At 39.7% G+C, this 20,541-nt stretch overlaps 1 protein-coding gene across 3 annotated transcripts in view; it reads left to right on the top strand.

The window, feature by feature from the left end:
• Positions 1–6,110: 6,110 nt before the first annotated feature.
• The window catches only part of NRK (Nik related kinase), a 123,596-nt gene continuing 109,165 nt past the window's right edge, over positions 6,111–20,541 (top strand). For all 3 annotated transcript variants that reach the window (XM_046672516.1, XM_046672517.1, XM_046672515.1), the window contains exons 1-2: positions 6,111–6,507; positions 14,072–14,137. In XM_046672516.1, the coding sequence (XP_046528472.1) occupies positions 6,451–6,507; positions 14,072–14,137 (123 nt within the window). In that variant the 5' untranslated portion in view covers positions 6,111–6,450. The remainder of the gene's footprint in view (positions 6,508–14,071; positions 14,138–20,541) is intronic.

Raw genomic sequence — 20,541 nt, 5'->3', positions numbered from 1 at the left:
CAATCATATCTGCAGGGTTTTGTTAATTTTAAGTCTGTCATTTTTCTGAGACTGGAGATTTGCCCCTAAGCACAACAGCTTGGAACTCTATCAATTTTCTCTCCTCTCCAAATTTTGTGTAGTGTATCACAATAATTTTTTTGTTAAGCTAATTTCTCTCAGGACATTCTTGATTCTGTGTTTATGTGTGTGTATATGTGTATGTACACGTGTTTTGTTCTCTACAAACCAGAACCATAAATAAGAATCATACTTCTGGGGCTGGCCTGGTGGTGCAGCGGTTAAGTGTGCATGTTCTGCTTTTGCGGCCCAGGGTTAGCTGGTTCAGATCCCGGGTGCGGACATGGCACCACTTAGCAAGTTGTGCTGTGGTAGGCGACCCACATATAAAGTAAAGGAAGATTGGCAGCAGATGTTAGCTCAGGGCTAATCTTCCTCAAAAAAAAAAAAAGAATCATACTTCTTGATCATATATCTATATCTCCTGTAATTTCCAGATCACCAACGAGCTTTTCCTCATAATTCAGAATTAAATCAAGAGTAGTAGCTTTTCTCATTGTTTCTTTTATCTTCTAATGAATTAAATTGTCAGCATGGCAATTCAAGAACTTATCAGATTCTGTTTCTTCTTTTAGAATGCGTCTAAGGGAATAATTCTAGAACAAATTATATCTATATGTTTCCCTGGAAAGATATCATTGATACATGTTGTTAAGTTGCAAGGTAGTACATATGCTGTGGTCCCATTTTTGTTAAAAAATAAAAGAGAACAAAAGAATAAGGAGAGAGAACTCTGTGTGTGTGTGTGTGTGTGTGTGTGTGTGTCCATAACGTTTATGATCATGGAGAATGGTATAGAAGGATATACACCAAATTGTTAACAGCTTGGGTGAGGGAGTGGTGGTGATGGTGGTGTATGATTGGATGGAGAAGGTAGAGACTGTTACCTTTTTCCACATTCACCTTTGAATTTTTTTTTACGTAATATGATGAATCCATATCAATTTTGTAAATTTTTTCTGTTGCAATAAGACATTAAAAATATGCTCTCTGTAATTATTACTTCCTCCCCCGGTGGCAGTGTTGTGACCTACATTTAGGAGAGTAATCCTCATGTAGTTCCTGTCATCAGTCTGTAGTATATTCCCGTAATGATATCACTTCTGTTTCCTCTTTCATTTTTATCCTCAATCAAGAGGATCTCTATCCTGCTTATGTATGTATTCCTTTCTACATAGATGGATAATTTCTTAAAGTTCAGTGCTATTCTTCTTTTCCTTCTTTGAGTTTTCTCTCTTTTCAAAATACACAGTCTCTAGTCGTGGATTGCCAGTTGCAACTCTTATTTTGTTAAGCCTCACAGATGTTATGGAGATTACACACACACACACAAGCACATATTTCAACTTTACTATATTCTCTAGACATTATGCATTCAGGACCAAATCCAAGTATTTTGGATCTGAAGTTTTTATATTTGGGGGAGTATTCATCAAAAAGAAATATAAAATTTTCAATGCAGAATTACTAGGGTCACTCTCTAGTAAAGTGCAAGTGAGGCATCTTGAAGCATAAGCTTCATTCGCATCAAGGTAAATGTGTTCCCATGTGCATTTGCGCTGGGTGAAGAAGGATGGCTAGCCTGAAGTTTCCGGGTTGGGAATTCCTGAACTAGGATGGTATGGCCTCCAAAGAGGGAAAAGACTGATGAAAAAAGGTAGCCCCAAGACCAACTTCAGAAATTCATCTGACTTTTGGTTTTATTTTCTCTGTTTTAGTTCTTTTTATAAAACAATTGTCTTTTTTTAGAGTAGCATTTCAGTTTTCAATAGCAGCGAGACCCATGTTCAGCTAGGATCAGATTTCCAGGGCCCCATTTAGAAACAAGCATAGCTCAAATCATGTTGAGCTTAAGAGCATTCCATGACAAGTGACAGAAGCTTTGCAAACTATGGTCAGAAGGCACATTTCATGACCTTTAGCCTTCAGAAACATCAGGTGGCTTGTTGCTTTGTCCCCAGAGGAGTGGCACAAAGGAAAAATCAAAAGTGGTGCCACTGAGTGGTGGCAACAGTGTTGGGAACCATTGCAAAGGTTTCTCCATAGAGAAGAAAGAAAACCTTAAGGTTTTTTAGGCCAGTGGTTCCCAAAGGAGGTTTCTCCCTCAACAAGACTTCTTGAGACTCTTTCAGATAGGCTGCCCCAGCCCCTGACAGGTATACTGGGAGATACTGGACATGAGTGTTTGCAATCACAAATGTGTGAAAGTATATTTTCAAGAAGATTGCTATATAACTTTATTTAACTATTCCTACTCAGGACCAGAAATATAGACAGGAAACTTGTCTTAACAGAAGTTTGCAAGATACTAATCTTCATATGTGAGGGGTCAGAGTAGAAGAAACACAATAAACGACAGGTCTTTTTCTGCATTTAAATGCTTAATAAATGTTTAATAGAGCATTTTATGAGATTAATGTTTTAAAAGTTGTCTATTAAGATATATATCGCCAATCATAAATGTATAAATGAAAAAGCTGCCTAGAATTTTTTGAATCTATATTATTTTCCATAACACACATGTGCTCTTGCAGTATAATTTCTCTAGGTTACAGTGATTGGCAATCTATATGAAAAAAATGAATATGCAGTTCTTTGTATACAAAGATGAAAGTACTAATTTTGGAGTTATTTTTCCAGAAAAGCATTACTGACTGGCCAGAAGGGAGAGGTTATTAAGGGCTAAAGAGTGGAGAGATGCACATTGGCCCTCTGGGAGATCAAACCCATACAGTTGGCACCATATCTGCAGTACTCCTACCAACTGAGCTAATGGCTGTTACCTTGCCATTTAGCATCTCAGGTCTGCTAAGCACGATTGCTCACAAACACAGCCTCCTTCAAGTCTTCACTGAATAGGGTTTATTCTCAGCCAAGAAACTCTCTGGAAGGAATAGAAATGGATTTTAATATTTTTTAAGTATTGAAAATTGCTGATTTTTTTTCTTTGGAAGTTTCTTGAGCTTGAAATCCATGATTTTTCCCTGTGAGGTGATCCACTTGGTAATCTTTGCTCAGGCAGGTCACTGGCTACTCTTAAGCTATGTCTGGGTTCCATTTCTTTTTATAAAGCCCTTGTTATTTCTGTTAGGAGGGCTTGAAGGCTGAAGCGGGGAAAGGGGAACTGGATAGCTCAGGGGCCTAGCTAACGTTATCTGATCTCTCTTACCCTGAGGCATTTTTGAATTTGGCTCCTCTTCACACAGTCTCAAAATATGCACCGGCCCTTCAACAGTCATTGACAAGTGGGCTCTGGAGTCAGACTGCCTGAGTTGGAAGTCCGGCTCCTCCAAGTACTAGCTGTGAGGCGTTAGGAAAGTTACTTCATCTCTCTGTGTCTCAATTTCCTTGCCTATGAAATGCAGAAGATTCAAAAACTGAAAGAATTTTTGACGAAATTAAATGAGATAATATATACAAAACTCTTGGTCCAGAACATATAGCAAGCACTCAATAAATTTAAGCTATTAAAAAAATACCAACAATCAAAAGTTACAAAGGCTCAGGGGCTTGAGATAACAGAATAGACTGGCAAAGAGAGGACTGAATAAATATGAGCCATATAGTGCTGGCAGAGAAATTATTTCTGCGTAAAATACAACCTGACAAGTTCCTAGATCCTGGATGGACTAGGGTTATTTTTATGCTGTTTCAGGTCAGGAAAGAAAGAGAGGAAAAAGAACACTTTGGAAGGAGAGAGGGGAAGTAATGGTTGTGGGGTGGGGGAAAAGTCGTGAAAATGGAAAACAAGTGCCCTATTTCAAGGTTTCTCTCAGGGCTGAACCTCATGCTGGTGGGTTATCTATTTGTCTTCTGGTCTGCTAGGCGGGCTGACCTTCCCCAAGCCGGCCACAAAAATCCCCATAATGCCAGCTTACAAGGCAAAGTTTCCATGCCCTTCCACGCCTCCTTTTTCCTTGAAAATAATAACTTCAAAAATGTGTAGCTTCTCTGTCAAGTTCTGGTCAAACACCTAGCCTCCCCTCCCCCCGCTGCCCCCCCACACACGGGGGTCCCAACGGGCAATGTGGCTAATCCCCATGGAGTCATGAAGCCGCTAGCCTCCCACGGAGGCTTGCAACTAGAGAGCCCAGTGATCTAGCCTAGATTCTTTTGCCTGGTCTGGACTTGTCCCCTTAGACAGGCTAAAACAGTCTCTGCCATCGGGGCCACGGGGCATTTCCCCACACCCTACCTTCAGCAAACCGCATTGTCAAAAAAAAGAAAAAAGTCAACTTATGAACACTTCTTCCCTTTAGCAAAGATTCTCTTCAGAGTTCTTTTAAATGTTGTAAATGTTGTATTTCTTGACTCCGTGTCTTGATTTTTAAAAAATAGATATGTATATAAAAGTGTAACTTTCTATTAAGTAGCTCATCTGCCCATCTCTAGTTATTAAATGTTGTTTTCAGACTCATATTTAGCAGGATCCAGAAGAGTTTTCCTCATCATCCAGGAATTCTTAAACTGTGTTTTAAAAGGGCAAGATTTTGTGCGGTATTGTCAAGATTTGAATTATTGGAAACTGTAGTTTCTTTACGGTTTACATCATATTTGAATTAACACGAAAATTCGATCCAGAACACCCAGGTTTCTTTTTGGGAGGAGGTAGTAGTTGGTTTTCTCCGCACCCGTTAACAGAGAATTTTCTTTATTTAGCGAGACGGGGTTCCTCAGACAGGCTTTGGCCATTACAGAGCTCACCGAGGCTCCGAGGTTAAGGAATGTAAAGAGGTCAAACTTGGAAGTTGAAACAGACACGAAATAAACAAAATCCACCAATATATAAAGAGATTACAAGAGTAAGAAGCGTGGGTCAGAAATTGTGACCTCCAAGTCGGTGGGAAGAATTATTCGTCTTCGAGGAGGTAAAAATTTCTTAATTAAAAAAGAAAGAAACAGGAAACGAGCCCCCTCCCCCCACACACACATCGCGTTCGGACCCCAGAGTGCGGGCGCGCTAACGCAGTGTATGAGCTCCAGGGAAAGTAAGCAGCTTCGGGACATTTTCTAAAGTGCTCTTTGCAGCGCGAGAGCTGAGAATGAGGTTAGTTTTACACATCGACTCCCTTACCCATAAACTCTTCAAGAGGCGCCTTACCTCTCGTGGCTAAATCGCGTTTGTCAGATCTTTTAAACCATGTGTCAGAACCCCCGAGCTTTATGGGGAAACGGAGGCGAACAGCCTGGGCGCCTGGAAACGTTTGCAAAGAACCAGCGAATGAATGAAACCTGGCCTGAGCGCTGGAGACTGGGAAGGACGCAGGAACTTTCTCTGTGCATTGCGAACTGCAAACTTAGGACTGGGGTATCCGGGAATTCAGAGACTCATTCAGTCTCTCTTAACTCCCAGCACCTGTGAACAGGTGCGGTTCCGATTGAGCGACCTGGGCCTGGTACCAACTAACCCAAGGATCGAAGAGATGCCGCCGGCTTCCAGGGGACTTCGCAGCGGCCCTGTCCACGCTGCGCTGCCCTCGGCTAGTGGCTTCGAAGGCTGAGTTGTGGTAGCCCTGCGGCGCAGTTGGTGCTCTCTCGTGGCCCTCACAGGGGCTCTCCTAGGTCTGATCCCTACCACAGTGGCAAGTCATTTCCTTACCTAACTTGATGGGTTTTTGCAATAAATGGAGCAATAAAGTCAGAGGAGCAGAAAGAGAAAATAGACAACTAGAAAAGTCACAAGTGTTTCGTGGGGAGATTAGGGTGCGGGTTGTTTGGACTGTGGCAGAGCTGTGGGGCCCAGACTGGGAGCGGCGCGGAGCGGGACCGGTTTTCCGGGGCTGGCAGCTGCCTCGAAAAAGTTTCCTGTGGAGCACTCGCCAGCGGGGGCGGGGGCGGCGGGCGCGCGGCGGTGAACGTGGGAGGGGGCGGGAGCGCGGGGGGAGGCCTTGAGGGGCCGGCTTGCAAACCGTTATAGTCCTTCAGCACCTCCCTTGGCCAGTGGCCCCCCTAGCCCGCCTCCCCGCGGCGCCGCTGCCCACCTGGCGACGTGACGCCGCACCAATCCCCTTCGAGCTGCTCCCGGGGGCACCCCCCCCCCCCCCCCTTGCCCCGCCCCCCTCCCCACCCTGAAAGAGGCGCACCCTGCCGGGGCAGACGCTGCGCTCTCGCCCGCGGAGCACCCCTCTAGCTTCTTGGTCTCTGGGACGGACGCTCAGGCTCTTCTCTTGCTTTAGCCAAACTTGCTTTCCCGCCTCTGAAACTGGCTTCCCTCCACTCCTAGCTCTTTCCCTCCACTTCCCCTCCTCTGTCTTCCACGCCACAAACCCCGTCCCCCATTTCTTTCCCTGGCTTTCTCCCTTCTCCTCTCCCCTCTTCAACTTCTTGCCCACTTCCACCTCAGACTCCCTGAGCGTGCCTCAGTCGCCAGCTCCTATTCGGCTCGAAGCCATGGCAGGACCTGGGGGTTGGAGGGACAAGGAGGTCACGGATCTGGGCCACTTGCCGGTGAGTAGAGGACGCCCCGTTGCCCCTGAAGTGCTCTCTTCTGCAGGTTCTGAGTACCGAGGGAGGGGAGGAACCTCCGCAAGCTGGCTAGGCCAGGACTTCGACGGGATTGCGGGTGCAGGAGGGGACCCCAGGAACGGGCTTTCAGAAAAGGCACCCCTGGGCACCGGGACATGCCAAACGCACGGAAAGGCAAAGGGCCAAGGATGGGGGAGGGTGGAGAGGGGGGAGAATTGGGTAGCATTGGGATGGAACGGGCCCTAAACAGCCGGACCTTTTCTAAATGTGGCCCGTTTCCTTTAGCTGCGCTCTGCTACCTGTCCTAGCGGGGCTCGAGGAGAGACCAAAGAGCGCCACGACGCGTGGCTTCCTGAGAGCACTCCTCCCGGTCTCCCTGCCGCCCCGTCGTCGTTTGTTTCTTTTGCCAGCGGAGATGCCCACTTGCGGAGTGACCTTTACTTCTAGGTGACAACGGGCTAGAAAATTAAAGCGTTGGAGTCTCACTTTTCTCACTTTCTAACAGCACTTTGTAAAACCTTATTCTGCCAGCGCACTGTTCCCGATTTAGTAATGCGGGAGTAAAAGAACTCGACGCCAGTTGGGGAATAAGTAAATTCTGCACCCCCCAATTAAAAGAAAAAAATATTGCGTTCACTACCTAACCAGATTTAGCTTTTTCTCGTGGTTTTCGTTTGTGGATTCTCCTTTTTTTCCGAATGCCCATCTTTCCTCCAGAGTTGTAATTGATTGGTGAGCTATTATCGCCGTCGTTATTAGTAGGCTTATTATTTTAGTAGTGCCGTTTATTTCATTGGCATCTGTTTTCTGACAGATATTGGATCCCACCCAAATCCGTTTTTCAAGTTCCCTTTTTAGATTGGCATTTCACTCGCACCCTCTCTTGAATGCAAAGGGCCCCTGGACTCTCTGAAGGGGAATAAGCATGCACCATGCTGGAATGATCGCCAGGCAACTGTAGTTCAGGGCAGTGGCCTGCTTGCTTTGGGAAAAGCTAAATATTTACCTTGAGGTTATAGAACCATTCAAAGTCTCATGCCTTAATTTTATACATATTCAGCATTTAAAGGTTGTCTTCTTGATAATGGCAGACACCTGTCCCTCTCAAAATGGAGCATTCCCCAAGCATCACCCACATAATTTTACACTAGAATGGCGTGAAGAAGGTGATGCAAGTAGGTAACATTTTAACAAACTGTTCTCAACCTTTAAAAAAGGAACCTCAATATAAACGTGTTGAGTTACAAATATTAGCATTGTGGTTATTGATGCAGCTTCTTGAAATAAACTCATAGAATTTTTAAAAGTTAAATCTTTTTCCACCCTGCGTGCACCCGGCACACACATGAGATTTCTGGAATATGGAGGCTTCAATTGGTGGTTTCCTTTCTGAACAGAGCTTTCATATTCCAAGTAGATTTGCTCCCAAGTAAAAGTGTAAAACCGGTGAATGAAATGTTACCCTCCTCCAGCATTCTCTGTCTGTAGTGGGAAAAGAGAGAAAAAGCAAACTCGGGCAAATATGTGAAACCACACATGGGCTAACTGAAATAAACTCTTTTCTAAAATTGACTAAAGAGAGGAATGGGAAAGACCTCATAGAAATGATAGGGCAGGGAATTCCAAAACCAAGGAGAAAAAGAAGGAAAGGTTTTATTGCCACAAAAAATGGGGGGAAATGGCCCAGACTAAGTGACCCGGTCATGGCCCTGGGACATAAGAACTTGATGAGAGCAGAGGAGATAAGGGGAAAGGCTGCAATCTTTACATTGCAGTTCAGTGGAATATTAGTTTTCTGGGGGTTGATGGGGGTGTGGAGGGGAGAAAGATGAGATTGGTTTTTAATGTAGGAGTAGGGAGAAGACAAAAAACCTCAGGACATTGATTCTTGGCCTCATTGTACAGACTTCATGAAAGTCTCACAAAGTCCTCAGCTTTTAATAATTTCTAAATTTCTATTATACAGGAGCCATTTTATCTCATTGTAGAAGTCTTCTCCGTCTGAGCAAATTATGCATAATTCTCCCCTCTTCCCAAACATCCAGGTCTAAATCCTAAGAAATCTGGCAGAAGAGTAGCACCCCTTTTGGAATTTCCTTAATGTCAAATTTTTAGAGATATAAAAAAGTCACTGTTTCTCTGGTCACTGAGGTGTATTTTAGTGATTTGGGATTTCTTTGCACTTGACTTATTTCCTGAGTCTCTGAAAAAGTAAAAGTAAATTTAAGAGGTCAAGAGACATCTAAGTTAGCTGTTTGGAAGTTTGCATTTTGACCCAAAGTAGAGATGATAAAGCAAGCAAAGAAACCTGCATATCGTGGGATCCCTTGAGATAATTGTCCTCAATAGGATATATATGAAGGTCAGAGAGTTGGCACCTGTCAATACCAAGTATGCCAATTTGGCAACAGCCAGATAACAAGGGGAGATTCAAACCCCAGAGTTTCACATTGAGCAAAAAAGAATCTTGCAGATTATAAATATGGGACTAATTTAAGATTGATACGATATGTCCTTTGTAGGATGGCCAGCTGAATGACCACCAGACAAGGACCCTTGAGAGAGGTTAGGCTTGCTGTGCAAATTGGGATTTAAAGAAAGTGGCAGAAGATTATTTAGCGTTTTTTTTATTAGATAGGTATTATTTTTTAAACCTAAAAGCAAGCAAGTGAAAGCTGGGGAAGCAGGAGGTGAGAGGGAATTATATAACATTTTTTTGCATAATGCCCTAAAGTTAAAGGCATGTAATAAGAGAGCCAGTATAATAACCAGAGAATGATAGGTCAACTACATTTTGTTTGTTAATTAATGGGTGGCTGTTATTCTTCCTGATTTACTATTGAATAAATATTTCCTGTAGGTGGCAAAACAAGAAAGAAAGTACAGAAATTTGTGGTTTGTGCTTCCTTTTTAAAAGAGAATTGCAAAGCTTTATACGTATCTGTGTATGTGTGTGTGTCTGTTTTCACCTCGCCTGCCAGCAATACCTGGGCTCACTGTGCTCTCAGTCTCTCTCTGTCTCTGTCTCTCTCTCTATATATGTATATTTTTTTTTCTTTTTTTTTCTTTTTACCTAGTATGCCTATGTCACCCAATCCTTGGGACTGGAAACTATTTCTTCATCTCCAAATCTGGCATGTCTTTCACTATGATAGTCCCCTTTGCATTCTGTGCCCAGTATGGTAATGACATTCCTCACGGCTGTGGCCTTGGTATTTGACACTGCCATGTGTAGTCCTAATCTATATTGGGGTCAGGATTAGACAAGCCTGGAGGACAGTAGTAGCAGAGGTGATCTGAAATAGCACATGATCCAAAAACTATATTTGAATTACATTAGGCTTATATTTAAATATAACTTCCAGCTCTCCTAGTCTTTTACCACCCAGACCAAGCGTGCTTTCCACACTCACTCATGAGGACCTCCCCACTTTGCCAAGTCCCTTAGCTCCCTGTCTTAAAGCAGTTTTATCTTCTAGTCCACAGGGTCGAAACATCCAGCATATCCCCCATTGTGTATTCTAGAGCATCACCTCCGCATAACATTGTACTTCAACCTATTTTGTCAGTCTTTCCTGCCCAGTTTCTAGAGCAGCAGGTTTTATGTTAGTGCACAAGAATAATCTGGGGATCTCGGGAACGATCCCCAGAGATTCTGATTTCATAATTCCGTGGCAGGGACAACGAATCTGTATTTCTAACAAGATTCCCTAGATGATTCTCAGGTAGGAAGAGTCTATGCAGTCCACAGTTTGAGAAACACACGGCCAGAGGAAGAAGTTTTCCTTTCTAAATTTTCCACTTGAATTGTGAAACCCATTCCTCCAACTCTCTCAGAAACTCACTCTGGCATTTATCGTGTTATATCCACCATTTTCAGGTTCTCTCTCCATAAACATTTTTCATAAAATTGCTATTTCAAATATTTAAACAAAGGAAGAAACGCTTCTGCCATTCTTTCTATGTACCGTGCACTTTCTTTCCTTTGGCTGTCTGACTACTTGGATGTATTCCCTAGTTCTCCTTCTTTACTACCCAAATGTGAAATTTATTGCTACTCATATTGCCCATTTATTGGTTCCCCTTTGTTCTTAATTTCTGCTATATTTGGTTCTATTGATCAGCTTCTGCTATTGAGTCTCTTCCACGACCAGTAAATACTGCCTTCTAGTGGTTCTTTTTCTTCCTGTTACCCCCTCCACCCCCTGCCCTTATTAAAATTATCCATCAAGTGTTCATTCTTTCCCCATCTCTTTGACTTCGGAAGAAGAAACAATTCCTCAAAATTCTGGGTTTCAAGGAGCAACCAGGCTGGGACTTTTAAATTACAGGAGATAATTTAGATAGTAGAAAAATATCACAGAAGTATAAAGTATTTGCCCAACATTTTATGGTTCAAAAAATGTTTTAAGGGGCCAGCCCTGTGGCCAAGTGGTTAAGTTTGCGTGCTCCACTTTGGCGGCCCAGGGTTTTGCCGGTTCCGATCCTGGGCACGGACATGGCACCGCTCATCAGGCCACGTTGCGGTGTCGTCCCACATAGCACAGCCAGAAGGACCTACAACTAGACTATACAACTATGTACTGGGGGGCTTTGGTCTCCGGAGAAGAAAAAGAAAAAAAGAAGATTGGCAACAGATGTTAGCTCAGGTGTCAATCTTAAAAATAGATAAAAATAAATGTTTTAAGACTTAGAATTTTAGTAATTTCTTTTGAGAAAAGCTTTTACAAATTAGGGTTTATTGTTTACTGATCATTTGTTTTTTACCCAAATGGAACACCTAAGCATACCAAACTACCAAACAATCTCCAAATTGATACAGCAGTCATAGATATAAAGACCTTTCCTCCTCTGGTTTTCTTATCTCAGAGTGGCAGGGCAGAGGAGAAGACTAACTAATTATGGTGACCTCTCTAATGTGAACCTTTTAATTTCACAGTGACCAAAAAAAAAGGTTCTTTTTCAATTCTTCCTTCCTTGGGAGCCCAGAATAAACTTTCTCTGACTATAATTCAGTGGAAAATCTTATATAAGAAATTGAGTAATATTACCCTAGTAATTAGCATAGTTTCTCTTCTCTTTTTCCCAGTTTGACAATCATTTAGCCTTGAAAGAATAGTGTGGAGATGCAGAATGAAAAACGTTGCATAAAACTAATGAAAAAAATACTCTTAGAATAGATGAGTACTAAGTTGAGCTGCCTTTAAAAATGGAAGAACAATTTCTAAAATTTTCTTTTATTAAATGTGAGCATGAGGAGAATTAAGATGTTTTGGTCATTTGTGAGCAGGAAAAATTTTCCAAATAACATTAATATAAATAAAATAAGGCCTCCAATAATTCCAAAGGCACTTTTTTGTCCCCATCCATTTCCTTGATGTCTCTTTTGAGTAATTAGATACCTAAGTTCAAATCTGATTAAGGTACTTACGTTACTGAGAGCTAGAAAAAGGATTAAAGAAATTTAAGACTGTCTTTGCTCAAAGAATCAGAAATAAAGTTGTTCAGATAATACAGTCATTCTCTAATATAGAATATCTTTTTCAGTTAAAATGTAGCCTTATAACAAAGAATGGTTTACCAATAGGAATCAGTGAACATATTTGATTCTTTTGACTGATGGCCAAGAGCCTGTTTCTCCAGAATTAATAATGTCTAATATAAATCCCTCAATGATATTCTTCAAAGAAATATACGAAAACGATAAAGTCTTCAAGCTGAACCTTAGCGGCTTCTTTGTTGGATAATTTTTTCCCATGCATTTTTCAAAGAGTTGTAACAACAATGATATGCTTAATATCAAGGCCACTATAACAATCTATTTTTGCTTCTCTTGAATCCTCAAAATTATCATTTTAAATAACTTTTATATTTTCATTGGGAGAATGTTACTCGAACTATTTCTTATAATGATACTGTGCATATAGTGACATTGATTTTGCTGATTTTAAGAAAATAGGCTGCTGTTTTCTCTAATAATGGTCATATCAATTCAGTGGAAACCTCTAGATTTTAGAATATTGGACTCTGACTTTTTCCTGTAGAATTTTAGAGCTAAGAAATCACCTAACACAGTACCTTCATTTTATATATGTGAAAACTGAGTGCCAGAGAGAGTAAATAACTTACCCAGAGTCATATAGTTAATTAATGGCAGAGATGGGGCTCTAACTCCACTCTCCTGACTCTGTCCAGTTGAATACTTGTTGACTGAAGTAATCCTAGAGCTGTGTCATGTTCCTATGACAGTTTTGCTAGATTACACAAATATCACGCCAGTTTTAATGAGTCTATAATTTCAGTCATATACACTGCATACGCTCAAAAGTTTTTCTGTTTCACTCACATTTGTTACAGTGATAAAAATGTTTTCAAACAAGGTTAAACAAAGTTTGTGTAAATAAAATATGCTTTCTGTAAAGAATGTGAATTTCCAAGAATTGGCCAACGTTCCTACCGCGTTGTGTATAAACTGACATCTACTCATACCTCATATGAGTTTTGCTAAAAGAGCAAATAAGAAGCTAGACTAAAAGTTCAAATAACGATAAAACTCAATAAACAATTTTTTGTGGTGTACAAGAAAGGAATATTCATATTCTAAGGTAAGGAAACAATGTTTAAGAATGAATATGGAAGCCTTAGGAATCTGTCCACAAACATGTTATATTTTGTCTCCTGTGATGCCATATTTAAGCTTAAGACGCAGAAACTACCATCAGTGAATTTGTACCATGAAAAGATATTCAGCGAGTATAAAGATTAACTTAAAAACAAACAAAAACAACTGTCTAGTTTTTTTTTTTATAAACAGTGCTCTTTTAATGCCATGATCTTGCCTTTTCTTTTTGTTTTTTTTCTTCTCCCCAAAGCCCCCCAGTACATAGTTGTATATTCTAGTCATAGGTCCGTCTGGTTGTGCTATGTGGGACACTGCCTCAGCATGGCTTGATGAGCGGTACCATGTTGGCACCTGGGATCAGAACTAATGAAACCCAGGGCCGCCAAAGCAGAGCGTGTGAACTTAACCACTTGGCCACGGGGCCGGCCCCTCACTCTGTTATTCATATTTAGAGGCAATACTCTTTCTTAAAAATTACTATTATATAAATAATCTATCTGGACTTTGTATCCAATACCTACCCATCATTGCTGTATGCTAAACTTTCTACTTGTCTGGTTAACATTCAAAAGATGGATAGTAAAAGAGTATTTCAGTTGCAAGTAAATGAACTTATTTCTATTTTAATAATCTTTCTAATTACATTATGAATATACCTCAACTAGACATAATTTTATGTATTTTATGGTTTTATGATAATTAATTATACAACTACTTAATGTTCATATCATTGTTTTGTTTTTACAAATGACTACACTCAGTCCAGGGAGATTCTGACATCTCTATTCTTTTGGTAAATGACACTTAGATTCTTCCCATGGAAATTCTAAGGGAACAAAAGAGATTGGAAATACAATTCTGGATAGTTGAATGCTTGCCTATTTTCCCAAGAAGACTGACAATTTTTGTTTTACATTTTTGCAGGATCCAACTGGAATATTCTCACTGGATAAAACCATCGGCCTTGGTACTTATGGCAGAATCTATCTGGTAAGTGGAGTTAGATTATGTATTCATTCCTTATTTTCTAATAACTGCAATGATTGCAAGTCAAAACCCTACACTGCAAATCAAATAATGCGAAAACACATTTTACTTCGAGAGATGAATCAAATTAAGATAACTTAGTGACATCTGTGAGAATTATTATAAAAGGGATGGATTTGAAATCTATAGTGAACTAACCAACAAACAACATTTAAAAATTATTAGCAGAAAATTAATAAAATCATCAATGGAAAAGGGAACTAATTCAAATAAGATGTACCCAAATAAAAATATCACTTGTTTTATATTATACGTCCATACCTTTCTAGTTACTCACATTAAACTTTTAAACTGAATGCTACAAAAAGGAAAGTTTCCATAACATTCTATATCAAACTGTGCACATGAGTGTGTACATGTGTGTGATAGAGTTTGCCAAATAATATATAAGAAAAACTCTGCATTTATTTCGTGATTATTTGTTAAACACAAAATATGTGCCAGGCACTGTTATAGTCTCTGGGGATAAAACGATGAACTAGCCAGACGGTCCCTGCTCTTACAGGGCTTGTGATCTAAAAATTTGTAAGTGGTTAAATGTGTGTATGTGTGCGGGGTGGGAGAGTTGGGGAGGCATGTGTATAAGTGAGCACACAAATAAGTGTATAATTGCAATTGTAATATACTCTTTGTACAAAAATTCCTAGTGATATAAAAGCACAGAACAGGGGGGCTTAATTTAGACTGAAGGGTCAGCATTGGCCTCCCTGGGGAAGTGACTGGTAAACTGATACTAGGAGGATTAACATGAGGTATCCAAGCAAAGGTGTGGCTGTGGAGAGTGATGCAGATGCATTCTAGGTAGAGGCAGGGGCAGTGTTAAGGGCTGGCTTGGAGATGGCGTGCTTTACTAGCCCTATCACCTTGATCAGGCACCCTACCCCCACTCTCTAATATAGGAAATAGACATTTCCTCAATCTTCTATAAGGTTCTGAACAAATGCAGTGTTCTTTCTCGGGTCTGTCCCTCAGAAACCAGATCACTGTTCCTAAGCCGATACTGTAGACTGACCACAGGTCCTCTACATATGGGTTGTGTAGAGGTGTCTTGATGTAGGTCCAGAGGAAGGGGCTTCTAAGTTCAGACACATGTGCCCTCTGCTTGCCAAGCCTTGCATCTTTAGGGCTGCATCTGCCCAGAGTAGGGGCTTCTTCTTCTTCTTCTTTTTTTTTTTTTTTTTTTTTTTTTTTTTTTTGCAGGGAAAGATTTTCCCTAAGCTAACATCTATTACCAATCTTTCTCTTTTTTTTTTTCCCTCTCCAAAGCCCCAGTGCATGGTTGTATATCTTAGTTATAAGTCCTTCTAGTTCTTCTACATGAGCCACCACCACAGCATGGGAACTGACAGACGGGTAGTGTGGTTCCATGACCAGGAAATGAACCTGGGCCACCAAAGTGATGAGAGCACCCACCTTTAACCACTAGGCCATCAGGGCTGGCTCCAGAAGGGGTTTCTTTTTTAATTCACTAGCCAGGTTGGGATAGGACAGAGATTTAAAATTTGCACAAAAGTGCCTGTAGCATAGAGGTTGAATACTAGAAATAGCATTGTGGAAGGATCCTAAAAGCAGAAAGAACCTTGGTGAGTATAAGGAACAGAAAGTATGCCAATATTCATGACAAAAGTTTTTTCAAATCATTTAACAGAACCAATATGCTATAGACAGTGATGTGATACAGACACAAATGTAGTGTTTATATTACCTCAATTGCATCCCAGACTGAATGATTAGTTAACATTTGTTTTATCTAGGTGAATTTTGCCACCTTATGAATAGATACCCACACCTTATACATAGAAGTTCCTTTTCTTTGTGGCACATTTGCAATCTCCATGGCTCTATACACATTTTAACTCGTGAGGGGTGTGTGTCTGTGTATGTATACTTGTTTTGATTTGAAAGCATAGAGCTCTCTCCACCACCAGATCTTAGTAATAAAAACCTCAGAATCAATTAAGGTAAAAAGCAAAGGTAAGAGTAGATAACACAAAAAGATGGTTTCTAGTCATCAGTCATCAGAACTGTGATGCCATAAAAAGAAGAAAAGTCAAGAAATAAAATGGTGAGTTGTACACGATAATTCTCTTTTTTTTAAACTAGAGTTTATTGAGATAGTTTATATTCTATAAAATGTGCCCTTTTAAATGTACAATTTTCTGAGTTTGGACAAACACAGTCATGTAACTACCACAGAATCAAGATTTTTCAATGTACCTCTTAAATTACACAGTCTACCTTTAAGTAAAACTCTACTATTTCACTGTCTGGTGTCCCAGCTTGTGTTTTTTGGTTATGGTTGTTATACATTTTGCTTTTACAAAAAAATATGACATAAGCCCACAATATTGTTACTTTGTTCCTTATACTCACTATTACTACTTTTTATTTAGTTGATTATCTTTTAAAGCAATTAAAAAGAAGAAAAGCATTATATTCATGAGCCATTTCTGGAATCTTCATTACTTTGGGTAAATCTGCGTTTCTATTTAACATGATACTCCTTAAGCCTGAAGAACTTCCTCTAATGTTTCTTATAGCGTAGGGCTTCTGATAATGAATTCTCTGCCTTTGTTTGTGTGAAAAGTCCTTATTTCTTATTCATTTTTGAAAGATATTTACACTGGATATAGAAATTAGGTTTGACAGGGTTTTTTTCTTTTTTTTTTTTTTAGCACTTTAAAGATATCACTCTACTGTCTTCTGGCTTGCATAGTTTCTGGAATCTGCTATCTCTCCTATCTTTGCTCTTTTGTATTTTTCTTCTGGCTGCCTTTAAGATTTTTCTCTTTATATTTATTTTCCAGCCTTTTAAATGTCAAATGTCTAGGGTTTTTGGTTTTTGTTTTTGTTCTGTGTGTGTGTGTGTGCACGTGTGTGTTTGGGGAGTATTTATCATCCTTGGGGTTCTCTGAGCTTCTTAGATGTGTGATTTAACATATTTTATTATTTGGGGGAAATTCTTGACCTTTATCTCTGCAAATATTTCTTCTGCCTTCTTCTCATTCTTCTCCTTGTGGGAATCTAATTTCATATGTATTAGACTATTTGATGTTAACCCACAGCTCTTGAATCCTCTGGGTGTTTTTTGTTTGTGTGTGTGTGTGTATGTGTTTATTTGTTTCTATTCTTTCTCTTTGTATTTCGGTTTGGATTGATCTTTTCCCTATTTTTAGTTTCACCTATTCCTTTCCCAGCTATTTTGAGTCTACTGATGACACCACCAAAGGCAGTCTTTACCTCTTTTACTGTTTTCATTTCTAACATTTCTACTTGACTTTTTTTATAGTTAACATCTTTGTTGAAATCTCCATTTGTTCATGCATGTTTTTCATGTTTCACTAAAGCCTTTCACGTATTCATCATAGTTATGTTAAATTTCCTGTCTCATAGTTTGAATATCTAAATCATCCTTGAAGCTGGTTATATTGATTGCTTTGTCTCTTGAGAGTGGAGGTTTTTTTTCTTGCTTTTTGGTTTCTCAAATTTTTTGTTTGAAGGCCATAGTACATAGAACAGTAGAAATTGAAGTAAATAGCATTTATGCTTAGAAATGGGCACACTTTTCTGTTAAGTTATTAATATCAAAGGTTGAGTCAATCTAATGGGATGAGCCATGTTTGAGTTATGCTGTTGCTATGGTTACCCTCAGTTCACCACCACCAGCTTCAGATTCCTCTCTTACCTTGTGCTTAGTGTGGGGGTTGGTTTGCTGAATGTTTTTTTCTCAATATTTCTGCTCTACCCTCAGCGTTAGACCTTCCCTGTGCATCTGTGTCTCAAAGAGATTCTCCGTGCCTCGCCTAGTGGTATACTGCTATTGCTTCTTACTAAGTACTTGTTAGCCTGGTGGTGTAGGGCAGGGAGGATTTCTCTGTTTTTGTGATTCAACCTCAGTCTTGGCCAGATCCTGTGCCTCTGGGTCATGGGGGTGTGACTTTCTTAGTTATCCTGCTCCTCTACTAGTGGTAGGACACTTTTAAATGGTTTGGGCCAAGGACTCATTCCTGCCTTTCTCCCAGAAGTAGAGAACTTTATTTTTTTTGCATTTTCCCAAGCTGCAGTAGGTCTTCATTTGCACCCTGGGGGAACAGGGTTTTCTGCCCTTTCCCTAGGGCTTAGAACTTTTATTCCTTAGGGGGAAAGGAATTGGACATGGTTTCATGCTTTTCCTACTGCAATTGCTTCTCCTCTCCACCAGGTCAGTACCATAAATCTGTGGAGAAATGCCTGTAAGTGTGTATAAATTCCTCTTGTATCTGTGGCTACCGAGGGTACTGTACACTCATGCTAGCCCATACTTTGCCTTTAGCAGTTTATTCAAAATTTAGCTGAATTCCCTATACCAGCTTGTACGGTGACCCTGTCTTCCCCCTGTAGCAGCAGGTGAGCTGGTGCATATCCCATCTCTCCTTGTAGGTGCTTGTCTTTCTTTAGAAGTCAGGCTGGTTGGTTGCCTTGAGACTTCTCTCTGGGTTCAAGAAAGGTTAAGAGTTTGTAGATTATTCAGCTTTTTCTCATGGTTAGGGTGAAGATGATGTTCTTTCCAGCTTTCCACATCTTCATTAGGAGCCAGAAGTCCGTGGCAATATTCCTTTTAACCGAATCTTTATGAAGCATTTACCATATTCTAGGTCCTGTACACATTTATAATTCCTAAGGATTTTATATGTACCTATTTGGATTCAGAGATAGAGAACAATTTCTACCATCAGATCTTCAAAGTAGAAACCTCTTTGTTACAGAAGGTTGATGATTACGGATCCTTTATTTTCATTAGACAGCTTTTCCTTTGTCACTCTTTGATGTGACCTCTTTTCTTCTGCCTAAAATTAATTTCTTTCTGTAAAACACTTTGAGATAGTGTCACTGTACATCAATACCTCCTTCATGAAAAACAATCTTGAGTATGTAGTGAAAGCTTTCAAAATGTTCATACCCTTTAAACCAATAATCCCACTTTTGGAAATCTATGATAAACAACAAAAATACAGAAAAAGCATAAACACATTCATTTTACCAGAAAGGTAGTATATTATGGTGAAACGAGGGCCTGCTTTGGAACCAGGCAAATCTGATTCAGTGCCTACTTGGCCATTAATTAGCTATGACCTTGTGCAAGTCACTTAACCTCTGAGTATGATTTTTTTAATTTATAAAATGGAGCTAACAATACCTACCTTGCAAGGTTTTATAAAATTTAGAAATAATGAATATAAAATGCTTGACACATAGTAGATATCTTTTAAAGGTAGCCATTGATGTCATTATTAGTGTTGGTGTTATTTGTAAAAAGGCAAATTCAGCAACATCCTAAATAGTAGAAAATAAAATGAAGTTACCTTACACCAAGTCAATGTATCATTGCTCTGAAAAGCAATGTTTATGAAGTTATCTAGCAACATAGAACTATGTTTAAGATGTTAAGTAAAATATTCCATATTATATATACAGTCTGCTTACAACTATGTTAAAACATGCACATGAAAAATGATGACTTAAATGATTAGAATAGTGAGATATGGGGTGTAATTTTCTATTCTATATTTTTTCTATTCTATATTTCCAGTGTTTGTAATGTTATATTATTTAGGTAAAGAACATACATATGTGGCTGTATATATTAAATATATTTTTATATTTATATTAGACAGTACCAAATACTATATAAATACCCTGTACAACAAAATGGAAGCATGATACCATTCAAAATTAATGTCAGAGTGACTCATAGAGTCCTTTGCTTTTTCAGTGCTGCCAACCACATCCCCTGCTGGTGTTTGTTTTGGTTAAAGTCTCTCCAATGTCTTCCAGCTTGTTTCCAAGGCTTCGCTCTCTGGCAGGTTTCCAGCTGTCTGCTGAGGTCTGTGCACGTTGAAATGAAGACTGAGTTGCACACTCCACGTCGTAACCCTTTTCCTTTCCTTCTTTTTCTTCTAATTAGATGCCCATCTTTCTACCCTCTCCCACCTCCTGCCAGTACAAACCTCAATGAAAATTATGGGTTTTATTTTTCTCTCCATTTTTTAGGAGAAAGTACTGGTCTTCCGTTTATTTTCCCCTAGTAGAGTTATAAAACATGATTTTCTCTTCACCTTTAGCTGCTAGTCTCATAGCTTAAGAGTTATCCTTTAAATTGGAGGAATATTTAGATTTTGCCCATGTGAAACCATATTAGCAAAAGAAAATAGGTCGGAACTTGTTTTTAATGGTACTATTAAAAAACAAATAATTTCCCAAAGAGCAATGTACACAGAGAAACTAACAGTTACTTTATGAAATATTAAGAAAAACACCAAGACCCTTTAGGGTGGCACAGTGGGTGGCAACTTGACTCTCCTGCTAAC

This window comes from Equus quagga, chromosome 10 (assembly GCF_021613505.1).
Source record: "Equus quagga isolate Etosha38 chromosome 10, UCLA_HA_Equagga_1.0, whole genome shotgun sequence".
Lineage (NCBI taxonomy): Eukaryota > Metazoa > Chordata > Mammalia > Perissodactyla > Equidae > Equus > Equus quagga.
Note: the sequence above shows the minus strand (reverse complement) of the source record. Positions and strands in the feature narration are given on the sequence as shown.